Raw genomic sequence first — 23,232 nt, forward strand, 5'->3', positions numbered from 1 at the left:
CTTCAGGTTGCTTACTAATCAAAAGTAATTTATGGGATGACCTTTTCCCATGTGAACATAGTTGTGAAGTTTTCACATGTTTTTGTCAGGCTGTTTGATCTGTCTGGAGGAAGGGCCTAAAGATAAAACACGCTAGGAAAATTAATTCCCACAGCATCTGGCCATTGATTCCCAACCTTGGAGCTTACATGCCGACTAGGACCTGGGAAAAGATAGACTGAAAGCAGAGGAGGAGAGAGCGGCTTGCGTTCTCCAAACTGCTTGATGCTCTTCGTATTCTTACAAATTCAAAGCCTCATCTGAATTTGAACCACAGGTCCAGTTTGACCTTACTGTAGAATTCCAAAGTTGCATGTGAGAAATAGGTGCATGCCCTAACAAGATGGTGCTCCAGCAGGCACACCAAAATTGGATAGCTACAAACAGGGACACCTGAAATGAGAGAGGCAGGGAGGTAATGTTTGCTACCACTGCTGCAGTGTCTTGGATTAAGGTAGACGATGGCGACCATTTTGCTGACAGGAGGCAGACATGCCCCTTCATAGGAAGAATGTGTAATCACAGGGCTGTTTTATTAGCGTTTAGAGAAACACCAAAACATGATGTAGCCAAATGTTCCTAAAAGTATGAAGTAATTGCGGCTGTTCCACCATTACAAGAAATTAAAGCCAGGAGCAATTACATCCCCAGTAGTAAAAAGAACTTCACTAAATTGCCATTGTTATTGACAGAATGAAGGAGATTTCTGACTGCTTTGACCATCCACATTTTTAAGTTTGGCTGTCCATTTATCCCCAATCCCATTAGAGGGCATTGACTGATTCTGACAAAATAAGCTACATTATTAAGGTACAGTTTAACTTGAGACTCTTGAGTTTAATTACTAGATTAGAATTTTCGAGTGAGTGTGGCTTCTAGATTGCAATAGATTCATGAAGATAATTATTAGCTATTCTTTTTTTTGCTTGTGTGCATGTGTACAAGAGTGGTATCTAGTTCTCAGAAGAGAATTCACTGATTGAAAGCTGTATCCACAGAGGAAAACACCAGCGGATTGTGGTACCCTGACTCCAAGAAAGATAAATACAGACAGCTGACTGATGGGCAGTGAATCTTCCATAATTAGGGTGTCTGATTTGACATTCGTAACAGAGTGTTTTCTCATGGTCAAGTGCAGTGCTGTTCGTAATGAAGCTGGGATAACAGATACCAATCTGGTAAGCTCCAGACCAATATATATGTGTGTGTGTGTGTGTGTGTGTGTGTGTGTGTGTGTGTGTGTGTGTGTGTGTGTGTAAAGATGGACTGATATCTACAAGAAAAATTGATGGATACAGGTAACTAGAGAGGAAAAGCTCTCACAGGAGAGGGGAAAATGGGAATAAGGGTCACTCCACCAACTCTTTCTCTCCCTTTGAACAACACTTACTCTAGTCTGCATTACAGGGTGGGAAAACCAACTATGTATTCTCTGAACAGTCCCATTACTGATGCTCAAACATGTTATTGTGCAACAATGTTACAGAAGGATAACCTTTAACAAGGGGAAATGAATAATCCACACACTTTCGGTATGGTCATATCCAACAAGCATTCACTAGACGCCTAGTATCTAGCAACCATATCAACACGAGTTAGATATGGTGCCAACTCTAGCAACCAGTCTAGCAATAAATCATTATGATAAGAGTATTTAGTGATTTAGTGGCTTCAAGAATTAACTTCTGATTTGACTCCCATGCATCAAACGTGATTTATCTATCTGTTCCTTTAGTAATTTAGATTTTTCCCAGTCCCTTCTTAATCCTGCATGATGTCGCAAATGTAAAAGGCCAATGCACTCCTTGGTAAGGTTCTCTAAAACCAGAGCTCCCTGCTTCCCAGACTGTTAATGTGTTTCTTTTCCACTCTAAAACTTGTCCCTACTATCCAGAGTTGTTCTGACCAACTCATAGACAAACTGGAGATTTAGGATGTCAGGGCAAAAAAAGCCTCTTTCAATTAGATAAATAATCTGAGAGTGATTTCCACAATTAGTGCTCTCACTTACATTTTCTAAAATGAAAAGGCTAAATGATTGTCTCATCCCAATGATGGGTAACAGTGTCTTTGGGAAGGGAAAAGTGCTGGAGTGAGCTCTTGGCATATTTTTTTTTAAAGTCCCAACATGCTTTCATTGCCTGCTCCTAGAATTTATGATGACTTTACAGCTTTCTGAGTTTTTACTATTTTTCAGGCATTGCCACTTTATATTCAGAATCTATTTAATGATAAGAAACACTCCATGATGTACTTATGTTGTCCTTGTCATTTTACAAAGTAGAGGATAAAGGTATGTAAATTAATTCTCTTTCATACAAGCATCTCAAGCTTATATGGTATCCTTTAGGACATACATTAAGTCTGGAGTCAGGGGTTGCCTTATACCATAGTCTGAGATCTTGAATGATGCCTTCCTAGGTGGGTGGACCTTCCCCTATCAACTAATCCCATCAGAATAATCTCTCACAGGCATGTCCAGAGGCTCATCTCTCACGTTATTCTAGATCTCATCAAGTTGACGGGGGGCAGTGACTGTCACACCAGTGTGATAAGCCCTCGGAGCAAGTCCAGCTGAAGGGGTAAAAGGGAGGCAATGGTAGCAGCAAGCTGACAGTTCAAACTGTAAAAATGACTCAAGTTCACAACATACTGTATTCTCTTCTCTTTAGCTGGAAGCCCCCAGTTTTCCTGTTCTGTTTTTAACAATCGTTACTTGAACTGCCATTTCCAGACAGTGTGCCCTGGATCTCATCAGCTTTGAACCAGCAATACTGTCTTGTACTTTCAGGCACTTCGACCTGTGTTTTTCTCCTTTGCTCTGGTAGTTCTAGCTCTCCAACTTCCCTGCATTACACTGAGGCTTCCACTGCAGACAGTTTGGAGGGCTGGAGAATGAAAGCACTGTTTGCTTCATGGTATTCGAGAGGCCTAGAGCCGGGAGGAAGTTTTGCTGTTCCCATGAACCACACTGTCCTCTAGGCCCCAACCAAGTCTGCAAAATCTGGTGTCATGACATCCTCCCAGGGAGTCACACTGGGTCCCCTGACCTTTGCTAACATTCTGTTTATTCCTCTTGTCCTAACTGCACATGAATTTCTTCGGAAAACAGCTAATTGTTCCTTTGGTCAAGTGGTGCCTCTAGACTGTCAATTTCCTAAAGCCAAAGATCTTCTGACAATAGCCCTGTATATGGAGAATATACAGGTCCTCTGGGAAGTCAACAAACTTTTATTGAGAAATAATGTGAAGCAAATATTTAAATAGACAGGGGTGAATCATAAGAGTGTCTAGTTGTCTAACTTTGTGGAGTAAAAAACAACTGATGCTGTGAGTTCCCTTTAACTCCTGAACCTCTTCCCCTGATTCACCTCCTGAGTGTCTCCCTTCCTCCACCCTGGGCCTTCCTGCCCCTCCTGTGAAGAGCTTGTTATCTGCGTCATTGGAGTTTAAGCGGAGCTTCCTCTAGGGAACTTCCACGTGAAGGAAGCAGGCAATGAAAGGCAGGAACTTGATCATCTGGATGATCCAGTGGCAAGTAAAAAAAAAAAAAAATAAATGAATTCAAATTTAAAAAATAACTTACTGTGGCCAAGTATGCAGACAGGGCTGACAGGGAACTTTAGAGCGAGGTGTGGAGGTGAGGGCATCTCTAGGCTGATGAGGAAGGTTTCAGGAGAGCCAATTCCAGGGGGGCTTTGCAGAGGCTCACTGAACTTTGGATGAAATCCAGATCATTACAAAGCTAGACTATTGTGTTGAGTAAGGGTACAGATTTTCTACCATTGATGAGATGCTTGGGGAATATAAGATTACACAAAAGAGAAAGAAGAAATCCTCAGACCTGTAGGGAAGAGTTTATTTTTAAGATTTTTAGGAACAGGAGAGGAGAACAAGGGCCAGATGGAATGAGTTGCTTTCCCTAGTTGTTGACTCAGGGGAGGGTTAGTATGCAGGTGTGACTTTGGGAAATGGTGTTGGGTCATAGATCATTGTCAGGCCCAGGGTCAGTTTTTGTTTCTCGCAGCTCATCTCATATAAAGTCCAGTTGGTCCAGCGACAGCTGAAGTCCTTTGGCCAAGGCCATTTCTGAGTCAGTGCTGGAACCAGAAAAAGAATCTGTCCCTTGATTTAAAATTGAACAGTCTTCCATTGACCCCCACGTTAGCATTCCACAAAAAGTCAACTTTTCTTTCCTTGACCCCACGTTAGCATTCCACAAATTCACCCCCCCCACACACACACACGCCAGGATGGGATCTTACTATGTTTATCAGCCTTGTCTCAAACACCTAGCTTTTAAGTCCCTCCTGCTTTTTAAGTCCCTCCTGCTTCAACCTCATGAATGCTGGGAAGACATACGTGTGCCACCATGCCTGGCAATCATATTTCCTTATTCCACCTTGAAATGATCAACTCCCTGTGGGATTTGCTAAAACACTACCCTTAGGAAAGTTTCTGTTACTAATGGTAAAAACTGTGGCTAGGGAAAAGCAAACTCATGCCGGGGAGATGGACCAATGCGTAAACTTCTTGCCACACAATGGAATGTGAATGCACGCAGCTGTGATCTCACTGCTCCTATGGTGAGATAGAGGTGGAAGAGAGAGAATCCCCTGAAGTTTGTAGGCCACAGAGCCTGGTATATGAAGCAGTAAACTGTGAGAGGCCCTGTCTTAAACACACTGGAAGGAGCAGTACCTAAGGTTGTCCTTGGACTTCTATATATATGCCAGGGCTGAGTGTGTTTCACAAGACAAATATGCAGCATGTACACACACACACACACACACACACACACACACACACACAGAGGTGAGCAGCATGACCACTGAAGTCCATACTCTTAATTTGTATGTTCCTTAAAGTATTTAACTTTTAAAAAATGTAGAAATTTCTAAAAGCTAAATGTTGTCTTAATGGTTTAAATATGGAATTTTTAAAAGACAAAATTCTAGCAATAGTTGGCCAACATTCCAATAGTCTGTTGTTCTCTCTGTAATCCTACTGGCCAGAATTTAAGACCCACCAAGCATTTTCATTCATTTATTCAGTCTCATAATGTGATGGCTTCTAGATCCACTTAGTGAGTGCCCTCTGCCTTGTATGCCCAGCTGGCACACCTATAGTGCTCCACTCCACGGAAACTCACAGGTGTATGAAGAAGTTATTTATAAATGCATACCTGTTAGCTAGCGTGCACCACCCAGTGTCCTAGGCTTCACCTCTCAGGTGAAGCAGAGAAGTAGAGGGGAAATACATTACAAAAGGGAGGGAGGAAGCGTAAGAATCAAACTTTCATTCATCAAACAAGCTAATTCTGACTTTTGTATTTCCAAATCAATTGGCATGCTTCAAATTCAACCTAGTGTGTCAAATCAAGACTTTAGCAGATTAAGTAGAATAGAAAACAACAGTGCCAACTGCATGTTATAAAAATAAATATTATTTTGTATGGAGTTTTTTCTATTCTCTGTATATCAGATCAAATGTGTATCTGTGTGCATATGGTATATATATATATATATATATATATATATATATATATATATTCTTTAACATATACTGCTTTAATTATATATAGATTTATTTTGTATCATATATGTGTATATATGTATTACTCCTTTTGTTTCACTTAAGTTGAAATATATAGCTTATTAATGACCCTAATAACAAATTTTGTCATGAATATATATGTATACATGTACATACACACTCATACAAAACATTAGAATTAGAGTAGCAGCTACCACCATCTTATTTTAAACAAATACAACTATCACAAGATTCATGTCCATGATTTTATACTAGCAATTAGCACACACATGCCTACAACCATGAGCACAATTAACAATAGTATTCATTGCACCTCCAATTTTAATCAAGTCATCTGTGTATATGTGTATAGAATACGTATATGTGTGTGTGTGTAGAATACACATATATTAGTTTGCATGTACATAGTTGCATCTCACTGATAAATACACACACACATACGTGTGTGTGTGTGTGTGTGTGTGTGTGTGTGTGTGTGTGTAGAAAACATATATATTAGTTTGCATGCACATAGTTGCATCTCACTGATAAATAGAAGCGGCTGGATCTCGCTTAATACTTCCAAACCTGTATGAATGAATGGAGGTGTCAGAAAGTCATGCACACCCCACAGAAGTTGAGTTCTCCACAATGGCTACTTGTGGGAGGATACTGAAGGGTACCAAAAGTATAAGCTGGGGACTGGAGCTCATGAAGACAGAACACTTTCAAGATATTGACTCTTTCCAAGTGAATAGTGGATATGCTTAATTGTTAATTTGTTTGTTGTGTTTATTTTCAAAGAAGTACAGGGAGGTGTGGTCTCCCATCAGTATCCTAAGTATGTACCTAAACAAGATTCCTTTTTAGTATTGTGTTTTAGGAAGAGATAGGGAGGAGATGGATTGTTATAAAAAGCAGCTCTTCTGTGTTACATGTCTCAGACTTGATAAATGTTTTACAAATAAATCACACATTTACATTTAAGCAAGTCCAATTAAAAAAGAAACAAGGACATGAATATATGCTTTTTTTAAAGTCAAATTTAGTCTTAAATATCCAATAAAATGGTGGGCAATGGTTGGTGCATGCTTTTAATCTCAGCACTTGGGAGGCAGAGGCAGGGAGATCTCTGTGATTTCGAGGCCAACCTGGTCTACAGAGCAAGATCCAGGACAGCCAAAGATACACAGAGAAATCCTGTCTCAGAAAAAAATAATAATCCAATAAAATGTGTGTAAATGGCTAGAGTAAACCTTCTAGGGGATGCATTTGGGGAGGCGGTGGTCTTACTGTACAAAAGAGCAAACCGAAAATACTTGGCAAAAGTTTTCCGGATGATGCTGGCTTACCAAGCCACCATTTGAACCTAATGCCCATGGCTCAGGACAGCAGGAGTAAAGGGCACACCTCCAGGAGTCCGCTTCCCTCTGCTTCTCTCCACCGCTACAGTGTCTTCCTAATGTCCCTCCCTCCTGTCTCTTGTCTGTTTTCTCTCCCGGAACTACCAGTGCACTTACCTAATGCCCACAACATCCATTAGCTCAAGGCCACATGTTTGTTTTCAACTTTATTTCCCTCCTCTCCCTGGAAGGAATCTCTTCCATGCATTTATGGCCCATGAGTGAAACCCTTATTCGGGCTGCATCAATTTCTTCTACTTGGAAACAATGCCAGCCTGAGCCCCTGCTCCTGTCACCTTACAAACCACAGACTCTGCTGCAGACTTTCATCCAGGACACCTTCTTCCTTCTCCTCCACTCACTCAGCCTCAGTCCATACCCTGCCCCCTCCCTGCTCTGCGCTTCAGCAGCCCTCTCCAGCTGAATGATTTATGTGCCACCTTATACCATCTCTAGGCAGCGGCTGATCTTGTGTGTGATTTTCTCAGCAGGATATTGTAAGGTCTTGCCTAGGTCTAGGCCACTGAATCTTTCATGTTCTTGGATTTCACAGTAACTAGCACATCACAGAGAACGCTGTAAATATGGATGGGGATTTTGATTGCTCTTCAAGGAGAGAAAATGAAGACGAAAAGAGGGAGGAACATTACATTTCTCAATAGCATATGTCATGAAGGCAGGAGGAGCCAAGCACAGTTATACAGACAAGCTTGTAATCCTAGCTACTCCCGAGGTTGAGGTGGGCAGATAATTCAAAGCTAGCCTGAGCAACTTAGCAAGATCCCATCTCAAAATAATACATACATACAATATGTGCATGAATGCATACATGCATGCATACATACATACTAGAAAAGAACAAGAAGTGGGATACAAAGACAAGAGGAATGGAATATTAAAAAATGGAGATGTGTGATATGTAGAAACCTATGTATCACGTGATTTATCTGACATCTGAGTCATAGGACAATGTTTTAAGGTATGGTTTATCAAGCGATGATAATGGACAGCTGGAAGAAAATACTCCAAAGTTTAGATGATGCTTGTTAAGTGACACTAATTGAACTACAGAGGGTCTAGCTTTTGATTGGTTTATATCCACTACAAAACTCCAAAAAGCAGCTGCACATGCAATTTCTCAAGCTTATTTAGCCAAAGACCTCTACTAGCAAGAATATTGTAAAGGTCGGGTTCCCTGGCACATTCTTTGGGTGATGCTTAGTTGTGACCTATGTTGTACCCTAATCATATATGTTCATATATACTGATTTTGCATGATTTAGTGTAGTCTAACAAAGACTTTTTCAGATGTGAGATTGTTCATTCACGTTAAGGTCATAATTGGTTAGCACTTAAGTGTTGTTGATAGAAAAATTTTAAGTGTTTTATGATCAAGAATATGAATAAGGGTACTCCCATATTCTAAATATCTTATTACAGATTAGCTTACTTAAACAACTTTGTAAGGTGGGTCAGGATACTTGCTATGGCTTGAGTACTTACTATAAGTCAGATACTGCACTTGGGGTTTCACATGTGTTTTCATACCCGTTTTCCATAGTAGCTGTACAATCCCTAATTTATAAAATAGAGAAGCATACAGGTACTATATAAAGATGGCACAGAACAATAAATAACACAGCTAGAATTCTAGAATTCAGATTCTGAGTGATTCAAGACCCTGCTCTTTCTGATTTGTCATTCTACTTCCCCAAGGAGCCCAAGGGGGTGTGGATTCTTACATGTGTATCTAAGAACTTGGTTATACAAGTCTATATTTTCCTAGATATCTTTGCAAGACTGTAAGACTAATTTCTTGGGGTTGGAAAGATGGTTCAGTAGTTAAGAGTATTACTGCTAGCTGGGCGGTGGTGGCTCTCGCCTTTAGTCCCAGCACTTGGGAGGCAGAGCCAGATGGATCTCTGTGAGTTCGAGGCCAGCCTGGTCTACAGAGTGAGCTCCAGGACAGGCACCAAGACTACATGAAGAAAACTTGTCTCCGGAAAAAAAAAAAAAAGAGTGTTACTGCTCTTGCAGAGGACCCAGCACCCACATGGTGGCTTACAACTATCTCTAACTCCAGTTCCAGGGGATTTGATGCCCTTTTTCTGGTCTCCACCAGCATCACGCATGCATGCAATGAACATACATTCTACAAGGAAAGCACTCATTCACATGACATCCAAATACATTTTATAAAATGTTTCATAAGCTTTGGTGAAGTCTTTAAAAATGAAGTTTTCTTATAGCACTTTGTGTATGGAGCCTGCTTGTAAGCAAGTGGCAAATGGTTATACCTGGTATATTCCACAGCTTGGAACTTTTTCTATAATGCCCAGGTAGTTACCAAACACAGGTTTACCAGTAGGCTGGTTTTTATCACTTATGGGGTTAACATACAAGTAATGACAATAAATATTAACATAAGAAATAATCTTTTTTGAGGCTCTGTTTATAGTATATATGGTTTTATTTTCTTCTTCTCTATGTGTGCTTTATATGTGTGCGTGTGTGTAAGTGTGTGCGTATGTGGGGGACCATGGGCATGTGCATGTGGAGGCCAGGGTTGACAATGAGTGTCTCCCTTGATTGTTCTCCATGAACTCTTCTGTGGCAGATTCTCTCACTGCCCAGGGACCCAGTGTCTTTTCCTCCCAAGCATTAAGATTAAAGACGAGCCAACACACCCACCTGGATTTTATGTAGATGCTGAGGTTCGAGGGCTCTCATCTTCATGCCTGCATGGTAAAAACTGTCAACCAAGACACATCCCCAGCTCTGGTTTTAATGCTTAATTCTCAAAAGTTTACTCTACTAGAAAGCCCCAGTCTTTTTTGGAGTGTGTGTGTGTGTTTCCTTAACATGGCTTCCATTGCTTTAAATGGAATCGCTGTCCCTGTGCTGTTACTTTCCCTTAGATGGCTTACAATGAAAGAGGTTTCAATGTAAAACAGAGATTTGTGAGACAGTGAAAGAAGAAAGTAGATCCTGATCCTGATTCTGAATAAGTTTCTAGGGAAGGGGTGATTCCCCAGGCACCCATTTTCAACCTGGAGTCCTTGATGATGTCAGGGAGGTCAGCAAACACTGTTAGGATAAAAAAAATAATGATTCTATAAATTTGTGTTAAGTTTTCTGGGGACATTGGCATCCGATTCTCGAAAGATTTATTTAGGCTTCCAAAAAAGTGAAGAAACACGGTGTCTTTTAAATCGCAGAGTTATCAGAAAGCACACCCTTTCATCAATGACCCCTCCTCATTGATGGTCACTCATTTAAGATGGTGTGCCTGTCAAGTGAGGAGGGAAGACGGAAGATGAAAAGGGTGGTGGGCACAAGAGGAGGATGAATAAAGTCAAGGTGGCGGTGAAAAGAAATACAGGTGTAACATGGTTCAGAACTATAAAGATAACAATCATTTTTTAAGACTGAAATGTCCTGTTAGGGATGGTATTATCGAAGGTGTGAAGATTAAGAAATCTCTTAGAAAAGGAAAATCTAGCAATGAATACGTGTGGAGGGAGTTTGGGGGTGGAGAAACATGGGGATGAGATGGTGGGGATGGAACTGGGAGCACAGAATACAGACGTAGGGAAGGAGGTGGTGCTGAATTTTGCTGCATTGAAAGAAAAAAAAAAAACAAATTCAGTTATGGCTATCAGAAGGTAAAAGTGAGCACTGTAACTAAGCTGAGCGTGGGCCAGCAGGATTTTCCACTATGTCTTCAGGAGAATCCCTTCTTTTGCTTTTGGTTTAGGGTAGCACTTGACATCTACTCTATTTAACCATTTCCTGCCAAGTTTCTTACCTATGTATTAATTACTATGTAATTTCACCTTACACTCCTAAGATCATGCTATATATATATATATATATATATATATATATATATATATATATACATATATATATGTGTGTGTATGTATATATGATAATCTCGGTCATTTAGGTTTTAATACTCATATTTAACTTCAACAGGACACTGATTTGCTTGACTACACCTAAGTTCTGGAAATGTTTTTTCCTGAAACTCTTCAAAAACAGAGAGAGAGAGAGAGAGAGAGAGAGAGAGAGAGAGAGAGACAGAGAGACAGAGAGACAGAGAGACAGAGAGACAGAGAGAGACATGAATATATCTAGGGGTCCATGACAATATTACTGCTTGACTCTTATTTGGAAAAATATTCTTATTTGTTACAAAACAGTTATGCTTATTGATTATTCATGCATAACTATCTTCTGAAATCCTATAAATGTCAGGAACTATCCTAGACATGTTTTTAATTAAAAAAAAAAAGGCCTAGGTACAAGTGCAGAAAATTTCAGAGAGAAAAGCTAGCAAACTTGTGAACAGCTAAGAAGGTGTAGTTGTAGATGGGCTAGGTAATAAATCAGAATTTTGTAGAAGAAAGTGCAGGCATGACCTGGCAGTCAGCCTACCTGGTACATTGTGCTTTTAAGCCATGGCACACCATGCTTCTGAGTATTTCCAGAAGTCAGAACACTGAATTCTGAAGTATGGTGAGCAGCTGGTAACTGCCCTCCTGATGGGCCGACACTCTTCACCTTTCCTTTAGGCACTTCTTCTGCATAGAGACCCCGGTGAATGAGTGCTTACTGTTCAATCCAAGGCCATGTGCTAACCAATCCAGTCACAGTCCATAGGCTTCTGCTGTGTGAGTAGCTGCTCACATGTGGCAAAGCAGAAGCTGTTCCCGGAAACCATCTCCAGAGGGGTTCTCTCCACACCCTTTAGCCACCCACCGGCATGGCAGGCTTGTTGGGGGATGCCCCAGTAACTACAATGGCAGAGTTTAGAAGAGCACTGAAAACAAGCTGAAGAAAGTCCTCTGGGAACATAGGCATGATAACAGTCCAGGTGGAAGGGGGTTTGCACATCAGAATCATGACCAAAGACACGGCATGTTGAAAACAACGTTTAGACAGGACTGTTCTGATCTTATAAAGATGTATATCCTAAGAAAAAGTGAACACAAGAAGATAGTGGACTATCGCATCCATGTAGAAATGAACAAATGAGGATTGGATTGCCGTTGGCAGTGTAGAAATTAAGAAGAAACTGTTATGTTTACTGGTTAAGTATTAAGCGGTAGGAGTCAGATAGACATAGGCAGAAATGAGTATGCATACATATTCCAGACTTCCTATCCATCATCAATCTTATTTTCCTGACATAATTTGTATTTCAATTTTACATATGAAATGTCCACACTGTTCCATGAGTAGACTCAATCCACAGGACTCTGGAATCATTGGATTGGATCTTTGTCAGCTTCTGGTCAGTTCAGCAATGCCACCTACAATATGGAGTGACTCAACTCCAGTTGACTAAAAGTTGGCAACCTGTAAAGCAATAGCTACCTCGGATAAGAGTCAGAAATCAGAGAGCTGAAATGTCTGAGTTGGGCTGCAACAAGAGCTCTTTTTTTTAAAAAAAAAAAGATATTTAGTAGGGTGTGTGTGTGTGTGTGTGTGCATGTGTGTGCTCACACTTGCATGTGCACATGTGGGCACATGCTTATGTAAACACATGTATGGGTTCCAATATAGTATGTGTGTATGTTTGTGTATGCCAGGGGTCAATTTCAGATTTATGTAGTTCAGGAACTGTTCACTTTATTTGAAACATAGCCTCTCACTGGGATGGCTGGTCAATGAGCCCTAAAGATCTACCTGGCTTTTCTTCCCTGGTCTTGAGATTGCAAGTGCCCGGGTCTATGCTCAGCTTCTTCTCGTGGGTTCTGAAGACCGACTTCAGGTCCTCATGCTAGCCAGTCAGCACTTTATCAACTGCACTGCCTTTACAGCCCTTTATTATGTTTTTCAAAGAATGCTGTGTATAGTCATTTACAAACAAAGATGCAAGGATTGTTGGACCATAAGGCTGATTGTATTTAATGGAAACATAGATGGCCACCCTCATACTCTCTACAAGGAAATAAAATTGATTCATAACATTGCAATAATAGAATGTACATCATTGTTTTGAAGCCTACTTGCAAATTTCTTATTGTTCTTTTTTAATTTTTTGAGACAGAATTTTACTTTCTAAAGTAATCCAGGCTAGCCTTGAACTCAGGACCCTCCTGCCTCAGACCCCTGAGTGCTGACATTATATGTGTGTGCATCTATGTCTAGCTTTATTGTTACTTTATTTTGACAGCTTCCTAGACAAAAACTTCCCCCGTAATATTCTTTAATGTTCTTTTTAGTATTGTGTTGCTAAAATATGAGATGGGAATGTAAATTGTCTTACCCCAAATCTGTGGGTATATATGGCCAATCTTGACTATCAGTGGCAAAGCTTTTAGTATTTGTCTTAATTCTAGCTATTAAACAAAATACCCTCACTGGGAGATTTGAACAACTCTTTTTCCACAGTTCTCAGGACAGAAGGACTGGGATCAAGAGGATAGGGCCCCCGGCTTCTGTGGAGGACCCCCTGTGTGTATAGGCTGCCAACTCCTCCCCTTTGTTTCCTCATGACAGAAGAACAATGTCATGTTCAGTCCTCTTCGAAGGGGTTCACCCCACATGTACAAGCTCTAATGTCCTAACCTGGGCACTTCCAGTTAGCAAGCCATGACAACATCAGCGAGGATTAGACTTCAACATACTGATTTTAGGGAAATTCAAACCTTCAGTCCATAACAGCATTCTCCTGTGAAATTCTCTTTTCTTTACTCTTGGGACATGCTTCACCTGGTTTTGCACTCCTCCCCGCTCTCCAATTCTAGTCTGATTTCTCCTTATATGTCCCCACCTTGCCTCATCACTTTTCACATCTCCTTTCACTTTATTCCAAAAAGCAAATTGACTACATGATATTTTAGCCTGGAAGAATTGCAATGAATTCTTCAGGAACAGTTGAAAGCTCTTAGGATACTGTAAGGTTACTTGTCTGCCTTCACTTTTGCACATTGGCTGCCTGCTTAGACCTGATCTGTTTGTAGTTATCTGAAGAACCCCTGTTCTGCCAATGACATTAGCACCTCTGTACCAAATGCCTCCTTCTGTCCTCCGCCAAGTCAATTCTTCAGTTTGCCTTGGAGACTCAAGACTGACATCCTCCCTTGCAGAAAGTGGTTCCAGATCTCTTGAAGGCTGTACCAAGGATCACTTGTCCTGTCCCCCATCTCTGCCATTTGTACTGCTTCCTTTCCCTTTACTGAACAGGTTATACTCGTGTGGCACACTGATTGCCTTAATTACTGGATTCTGAGCACCTGGAAGTCCAAGCCTATCTCTTTTCCTTTGTTGTGTTCAGCACGTGACACAAAGCAGGTGTTGAGTATAAGTTTATGAAAATGAAAAGAAGATCAGCCTGACCAGCAGCATGTCAACTATGGTTTAGTGGAATTTAAAAAAAAATGTTTATTTATTTATTCGTGTTGTGCCTGTGTATGGCCATCTCTCTGGCCCTGTAAGCAGGAACTTTTGTGTACTTCATTTAGTGTTTAATCTCTTAGCCTTGCTTAGAAAATTGCTGAAAGAATGAATGAGTTGCTAAAAAAAAAAAAAGAAGAAAAGAAACAAAACCCAACAAACACAGGCTTCATCTTTCTAGCGTCGCTTGAGAGGAATCATTTTTATTTGAACCACAAATAAAGTCTATGTCTAAAGGAGGCTATGTTTGTTGTCCAAATAGACAGTTACAGTCTGTGTAAATTCTGTTCCACATCTAGGAGCACAGTTGGCACATTCGTACAGGGGATAATTTTTTTTTTTTTGAGGCGGAAAGACAAAATGGAGAAGGGGAGAGAGTGTACTAAGTAAGTACTACAAGATCATTTAACTCATAGCCTCCCGTTGAGACCAAAATAACCCACAACATTCTACTCACTGCCTCCAGTCTCTAGGTGAAAACAGTTTCTCAAAATTAATGAATGTAATTGAATGTGGAAACTTGTGTTTCTTCAGTTTCCTTCAAGGAATAATATGGTTTATAGCTGCGTACATGTGCACAAAGCCTCTAACCCAGATTTCTGAACACAACTGGCTTCCACTCTCACTCCCTTTTAGAAGCCTACCCCTTATCACACTGGGTGTGAGAACATTGCTGCTTTTTCTCTGCTGCACTCTCGTCTCCGGCAGACATTTGTTCTTGGGACAACCTGGTGTCAAGTTTAGTCTCTTCAATGAATTAAAGCAATTCAGCATTAAATGACTTCAGTCACTTTTTTTTCCCCTTTGTTTTTCGAGACAGGGTTTCTCGGTGTCGTTTTGGTGCCTGCCCTGGATCTCACTCTGTAGACCAGGCTAGCCTCGAACTCTCAGAGATCTGCCTGGCTCTGCCTCCTGAGTGCTTTCCTCTAAGCATAGTCACACATCTTATTGTCCGAAGGTCCAGGGTGTGTGCTGCTTTTGTGTGTCTGAAACGCCCTACCTGCCTTCTTCGCTTCTCTTCCATGCATTAGTTACTTACCATATGGTGACCAGATACCTGACCGAACCACAGAGGCAACGCATAGAGTCCGTGTAGATACAGGAGACGTGGTGAAGTTCATGAAGGCAGGAGCATGTGGGCTGGACCCTCCTCGTGGATCACATCTCCTGGAGAGAAGAAGAGTGCTGATGCTCATAGGGCTTTCTGCTTCTCACCCTTTTTATTTAGTCTGGAGTCCTGATTCATTGTCTAGCGCTATTCACACTCTTTAGTTATTCCTTTCCTAGAAAGTCCTCAGAGTCTAGTCCAAAGGTGTGCCTCATCAATGTCCTGTAGTTCTGACGATCTACAGTAACCATCACCTTGGGTTTCTTTCCTCAGGGCTAAGCCTTCTCTGCCCCCAGTTGTGTGCCAATATGACTTGAACAGGCCTCTTTTACCGTCTCACAGTCCGTGAGCTTCCTTCCTTTTCCACTGTATGGAGTGCTAAAATTGTCTTCAGTGAAAGACTCTGGTCTTCCCTTGGATAAGGGACACGTTCACACTCTCATTGTGTTTCTGCAGACTCTAATAAAGCTCATATCACATGGTGCCATATAAATGTTGAGCTGTTGAGCAGACTAAAAGTTAATAGAAGTCAATCCATTTGCAAAATTCTACTAGAGCGTTTGGCAGCTCTAGAAAAAAAAATCATAGTTATTGGGGAAATGGGGGGGGGACTCAAAAATATTACACATATCTTTACTTTGAGCATTTCTTTGAAGTATTTAGTGAAAGTTTATGTATTTTATATGATTTAAAAATACTTCAAAACAAGAACTCTATGCCAGAAATATCCTAGGAAATGGGAGCAGCTTGCCGTCGACACTCTGCCTCAACCTGTTATATATATAAAAATACTGAAAGAGAATCCAGGGTCTTCATATACTTCCCATCAGTTAAAATGTAATGGGGGGAAAATGTGTCAGCCAAAGTTAGAGGTAACCTACCTGCGCAGATATTTCCCTGTAGCAGAGCCAAGGAATGATTAGCTCACATGTGAGGCAGAAGTCATTTTCTCTCTCTGCCCACTCCATACACCATCAATTCTTCCCTTAGGACAAAGGGCATTGAAGTGTGGATTGGGTGAGGAGAAATTGGAATACATTAAAAAGGCATGTTTGAGCATTTTCTCTTAGAAGCTGTGTTTGTTTTATTTGATGTATTTAATTGAAAAAACAACCAGAGTCAGCTGTGATCATTCTGTATGAATTTTTAAATGGAGAGTAGCAAGTGGTACCCAAAGTTTGCCTGTGTTATTGCTTTGTGTTTTGACTTGTTCAGTAGCTGTAGGCCTCTCTAGGAATGATGGCAGACCTATACAGACCCTTAACCCCCACAGACACTGACAAAGAAACTTAGTGTTTACCAAGCTTCACGTCCTGTAGCGTGACTCTTTTTACCTCACAGTGAGTTGTGGGTAAGAGTAATGGGCCCAACATTTCACAAGAAAACAACTTCAGCCTGTAGCCAACTCCCATGGCTCCGAGCTGACGGCGTTTTTTTCCCTTTCAAAGAGAAGCTGCTGTTTCAGCATCCTCTCCGGAGTCCTTGGCAAGATGTCAGGCCGTGTGTCAGGGGAACCCTTGCGCACATTGCTATGACGGAAGCCAAGTGCTGTCCCACAAGTATTGAGTAGTACTTAGACTCAGGGGAGTTAAAGCAGACGCACGGTATTACACAGCTCAGGGGTGCCTTGAAGAACACCAGCGCTCATGTTATTCCTCAGCTGCCCGTGACCCAGCCCTTTCCCCGTCTGTGTGGCGTTTAGCCAATAGTGTTGGGTGAAGTGTTTTCTTTCGTTACCTCCTCAAGTTAAGCAAAATTCGGACAGTTAAATGGAAGAGTTTTCATATATTTTTAAGTAGGGCCACAGCATATAGGACCCCCTAGGGGGCATTTTATTAATGAATGCTGCATGTGTTCTTGGTAAAGGCCAACGTTAAACTGGCTCACTGTTTTGGTCCAGCTGACGGCAGATGACATTTAGGTGTGTTGTTTGGTGTGGTGACTCAATTTCCTGTAGGTTAGCTGGCAACTTCACATTGAGTCTCCCCCCACCCAGCGGGGAGGGATGGAAAGGTCAGTTACTCGATGTCTTAGTACAGTTGGGGTTAAAATTCCTGAAAGTGAAGACTTAATAGTGACCCTAAAATCCTGGAGCTGGTCACATTGCCTCAGTCCAAAAGAAGTAAATTCTCAGCTCAACAGGTCTTTATTCCAGCCATGGTTTTACAAAAGGGGTTTGTTTATTCTGTGGTATGTAAATATTCTCTCACCAATACGTACATGTTTCAGGGTAATTTCATTCTCTAAATATATAGAGAGCATGTGGGAGATTTTGGAACTTATGAATGTGATCTTGCTTGATTTCTTATAGTCAAAATCGCTAAGCGATGATTTCAATATGGAATGGGTTTTCTGAAACCAATTACTTCCCATGTTGCTGTACCACCCCCTCACAGGCTGACCCGTCCAAGTGCATGATGTCTTGAAGCATTACCTTGAAACTTTCTCAAAATTACTGTTCCACATTAAAAAATAAAGACTGAAATATAATACATAGAGCCATATCCTGCTAGGTCCAAGGTCTGAATTCTACTTCTGATTTCAGAAAACGTTCATGAAGATAGTAAAGGTGGGGTCAGGGAGTGCATGCCATGTACTGGGAGGTCCCCTGGAACTCAAGCTTTCAGAGAGTTGGGTGGCAGGAAACAGGGACACAGGACATCAAGCTTTAGAGATGTATAGAGGATGCCTGGCTTTGGACAACTGAAAAGATGACAGGAGATGGATGCTACACAATCCCTTATGCCTCTGAATGCACTGGATGTACACACTATGGACAACTCCTGTGACCAGAAATGATTTCCCTCCTACAGTTTCCTGTTTTACAGAGTAGAGAAAGGAAAACAGCAACAATAGAACCGCATAATAAATGGACTGCCATTGTGTCCAGAGAATGCTCAGCGTACTATATGGAATGGATTCAGTATATTTAAATGTTGAACTATTGCTTCCGACCTTTAGGTTGTGGGACTACAAAGGACTTTCTATGTTTTGCATCTTTTACATATATATATATATAAAGACACAAGCGTGTATGTACTATTTTACAGTTTTATAATCAGGGGAAGACTCAACAGATAAAATATTTAATGTTTTCCTTGTAATTTATCTTTAAGATTGTTTCCTTTGTTAAAGAAAAAAAGTATCAGCCTTCAATTTCAGCTCACCTGGCAAGCTTTAGGCAGCTGTTGACTCAAAGTCTATTTACAGAGATTAATGATGGCGGAAAACACAAAAAGAGGCAAATTTTAATGCATAGCACTCAAAGTGATGAGCATATGGCTTAAAAATCTTGGATTGCGATAAGCCAAGTAGTAAGCCTACCACAAATCTGGAAGTTTACTGAAACTTATAAATTTAATGGAAATCCCAGAATCTTGAGATTCAATCCACCAAATTCTTTGCCATGCTTGATAATTAGTGGGGTCTACACGGGGACAGAGTTTCTTTGCCCCACAATACTGTCAATCAGAAGATTTTTGAAAAGGAGGACCCCACTCCTTTCTGCTGACAGTTTCATAGGATAGACCCTTGGGGTTTCTACTTTTCTCTCGCTTAAGTAATATTGCTGGTCAGTTTGGGAACTGATCCCTTTAGAAAAAGTACCCAAGGTCAGCTTTTATCAACAGAACCCACAATGCTTTTGGTATTTATTTCATCTACGGTGAGCAGAAACAGACTTCCAAACTTTCTTTCTTGGACCCAAGTCTAGGGTGTTCTTGTGCATTCTGCAGAGGAGACACCCTGAGGCAGGGCATGTGTAAATCTTACCCTGTGGTTCCTTCACATTGCTGTTCCTTTAAGGTGATTCTGAACGTGAAATGTAGCCTGTTGCCAAGTTCGAAGGCATTCTGACCTCATGATGCTATGGTTTATCTGTTAACATCCACACTAAATTTTAGAGGGGCTGGCTGGGTATTGGCAGTTTGTCCGTAATAGAAATTATTTTATTCCCATAACCCTGCCTTCTCAAGTAAGTAAATCCCGGGGAAACTCCCAAACCTCAACCTGCAGGAAGGGTAGTGTCTGTCCTAAGTCACCTTGCTTTCGCCCAGGACACCCAGGCCTGGCAGGCTGAGCTGGGACAGAGCTGGCCCCCGGGACTCCGCTGTGCGCCCTGGGTCCCGCGGGGCAGGTGCGCGCTGGTCGCACGCGCCTGCGCGCTGGGGGCCGGTCGAGCCCCGCCTGAGCCCCGCGGGGACCCCGGGCGGCGGGTGGCGGGCGCTCCACGCCGGGTTTTCCTCGGCTCTGGTGCAGAGCAGCCCCACAGAAGCGCCGCACACACGCGCGAGCACGGCCGCGCCTCCCGGGCTGCGCTTCAAAGCCGAGGCGCCCGGCTGCCTCCCGGGCGATGCCGCGGCGAGGCGGTGGCGGGGCGGGCGACCCGGGCAGCCGATTGCAATTCGGAATCCTTTCGTAAGGAGTCGCGGGGGAGCCAGACAGCGCCGCGGGGCCGCGAGGGGCGCGAGGGGGAGTGTTCCCGGAAAGCCAGCATGGAGCGGCGCTGCGCCCGCCCGCCCGCGGACTTGAGCGACAAAACAGGAAACGGCGGCCGCGGCTGATTCATTCGCTTCGCGCGCGGGGCTCGGCGGGAGGCGGCGTGGAGCCGCGGCCGCGGAACGCGGACACCCGTGGACCGCTCGCCCGCCCGCCCGCCCGTGTGCGGAGCGTCCTCCCCCTCCACCTCCCCTGCCCGAGCGCACCACCCCGGGCAACATCCGAGCGCAGGGAACCCCGAGCTTGCGCCGTTGAGAATCCGCCCGCGTCCCCGTGCCAAAAGTTGGCCTGCAGCACTTTGCGCCCCTCCCTGGAGGGCCGACCCGCGACGTCAAGCTGGAGCATCCTGGCCAGCCTGAGTCCGGCCCCGCCAGTCCAGCCTCAATCCCCTGCGCGCCACCACCGCCGCCGCCGCCGCCGCCGCCGCCGCCGCCGGGCCCGGCAATATGAAGGAGCAGCCCTCATGTGCGGGCACCGGGCATCCGAGCATGGCGGGGTACGGCAGGATGGCCCCCTTTGAACTCGCTGGTGGCCCCGTGAAGCGCTTGAGAACTGAGTCCCCATTTCCCTGTCTCTTCGCAGAGGAGGCCTACCAGAAACTGGCCAGCGAGACCCTGGAGGAGCTGGACTGGTGTCTGGACCAGCTAGAGACCCTGCAGACCAGGCACTCCGTCAGTGAGATGGCCTCCAACAAGGTAAGCCCCTACTCTGGTTCGGGTGTCAGTGACGCTGCTAGACTGCTGATTCCCACGCTGGGGAATCACCGATCCCTGTGGCCTGGGGAAATACAGAGAGAAATCTGTCATGCTTACTGCATGCTAGCTGTTCTGCTCCTTTGGAGGGAGGTTCCTCTTTGCATACCTCCCAGTAGGTAGATTAAAACATTTTACAACAGCGACTTTGACATAGTTCGAGCATCCCTAGGACGAAGGGTCCTTAGAGTGACACTTTGCCCTTGCAGCAGAAACCCAGTAGGGTCTGGTGGCGTTGCCCATTATCAAAGGCACTGCTTGAGATTCCTGGTTGGAAAAAGAGTTGCAGGACTCCGAGGAGTCACTTAGGACGCCGCTGCCACTGACCTCGCTCAAACTCAGAGGAGTTCACTGAACTTGCAACCTTCGCTTCCATTTCTCTGGTTCTCAGGGTTACCTTGTAAGGATCCGGGCCTTTAAATATTCTGCTCCCGGTATACTTCCACAGAGGATATCAGCAAAGTTCGAAGGGTCATTATGCTGTCTTTGTTTCCTTCAGTCTTGGAGACCAAATCCAGGTGTCTGAGGTCATTTAGTCACCAATAGACTTCAGCTGGGCGTTTGTGCCGTATGTGCCAAGGTGCTGCTGCTCAGGGCAGTTAATGGAGTTTGGGGGCCTGAGAAGTAACCTTCAGCGCCAGGCAACCTTAAAGTGGCCTAGGAGGTAAGGTGGAGTACTTTCAGAGTTGCATTTAAAACAACAACACAATCGTGTGCTTTATGTCTTTGGCCATGCAAAGACATAATTGAGATGATGTGGTTTTTAATGACTGGCTGGCTGGCTTAGGGGCCAAGGAGGGCCATGTATTTGATGCACAGGGCCGGAAGAGTCCGTCAATAAGGCCATGTGGCAGTTAGTTGTCTCTCTAAGTTATTGCTGTAGGTTTGGACACCTATTTACAAGGTCAGGAGAGTTATGACGTTTCACCCCCTCATACCTGCCTTTCCTTTCGCTGAATGATGCTTTCTTTTTGTCCTGCTAGCTCTGTGTGTACTTCCTTTCCCACCTGCTTTATTCCCCGTGCAGGTTTTATAAAAATGCCATGGCTTATCAGCCAGCCACTGGGTTGGTGTATTATAATGCCATTCATAAAGATAGCATTGTTGTTGTAATGAAAAGTCTTAAACTGAAGGGGCTCCCGCCAAAGTATTAACCCCACTGACCCACTGGTATGTACCATCTTGATAATCAAATGTGCATTCTTGCTTCTTCTTCTTCTTTCTTTCTTTCTTTTTTTTTTTTTTGGTGTCATCTGGGCCTTGTTTCTAAATTTGTCGTGGCTCTTCATTGGAATGACCAGTGACTGCTTTCTTATTGGGTCTGTAGCTCCCTGCAAGCAGTGTTAAGGGCCATTGTTCTCATTTGACTAACAAATTCTTACTTCATAAAATATGAATCATTTTCTTTTAACAATTTGCTTTAGAAAGCAGAAGACATGTGCTGAATAGGAACAATGTCTCAAAATGCTGAGAGGACCATTCTCAGGAGGCTTGAGTTCTCACTCCTCGTGTATGTACGGAGCAGAAGGCAGATCAAAGTCTGAAAGCCCCTCGCCAAGATGCGTGCATGTGCCTGTGTTTTAGTGTGATTTGACAATACTTTTCATGCATCTGAACAGCTACCTTCCTTAAAAATCCATATTCCTAATGTTGATACCAGCGTTTGAGTTTAATAATTGATGTGAGATCGAACAATATCGTGACTTAAACTGTGAAGTGGCTTATGTCCATATTTTAAGCTGAAAACTTTACGTCATAGTAATTGCTCAAAATAATACCTTTCTTTTACCGGCATCAAATTAGGCAGGGCTTTGTCTAATCTTCGCCACAAAAGGTTTTCAAACTTTGTATTAACTGCTATAGGATGTACCGGAGGTGGGTGTATTTGGCAGAAGTGAGATATATGTAAAGTGAGAAAATACTTTTCAAAATGCATTCAGCTGTGCTTGAAGCCTCAAGGTTGATAGATTATGGACATGACACATTTTATACTTACGTTGGCTCAGTTAGCTACTGCTTGAATTTTCAGTGTCACGAAGCTATTCATTTCTGTGTGATCATTCATTTCTAAACTAGTGTTCCACTTGCATGGTCTTTCAGAGATGAGAAAGTTAGCCTAGAAAGAAAAAAGTCCCTGGTAAAGGTTGGAAAGTCACCCTTCTGCTTAATAAACAAGGGCTGGAGTAAGCCACTTCCCCCGAGCAATAAAGTAGGTTGGAACAGCTTTTCAACTGAGGGCATTGAGTGACGTCCTGCCTTCAGTTTGGACTGGCAATGTGAACAGCTTCCTTGAGACATGGCTAAGCAGAGTGAATCGGTCTGATAAGTACTTGCTGGTTAATAAACTTATTGCCCTATATTCAGTCAGTGTATTCGGCTCATCTCTTTTGCCTTAAAAGATCAGGACAGGTTTTTCCTCTGTGAAAGTTAAAAAAAATTTTTTTTCCATGATATATTAAAAGACACAATAATTCACTAATAACAAATCAAG

At 42.8% G+C, this 23,232-nt stretch overlaps 1 protein-coding gene across 5 annotated transcripts in view; it reads left to right on the forward strand.

Moving 5' to 3' along the window:
- The window catches only part of Pde4d (phosphodiesterase 4D), a 698,811-nt gene that overhangs the window by 622,139 nt on the left and 53,440 nt on the right, over positions 1-23,232 (forward strand). For 4 of the 5 annotated variants that reach the window (XM_052743269.1, XM_052743270.1, XM_052743271.1 and 1 more), the window contains exon 6: positions 20,572-20,684. In XM_052743269.1, the coding sequence (XP_052599229.1) occupies positions 20,572-20,684 (113 nt within the window). Of the gene's footprint in view, positions 1-20,176; positions 20,486-20,571; positions 20,685-23,232 lie in introns of those variants that run through there. The other variant, XM_052743274.1, reaches the window with a different exon arrangement.

Source organism: Peromyscus californicus, unplaced genomic scaffold, assembly GCF_007827085.1.
Source record: "Peromyscus californicus insignis strain IS unplaced genomic scaffold, ASM782708v3 Scaffold_18__1_contigs__length_77618521, whole genome shotgun sequence".
In the NCBI taxonomy this organism is placed as follows: Eukaryota; Metazoa; Chordata; class Mammalia; order Rodentia; family Cricetidae; genus Peromyscus; species Peromyscus californicus.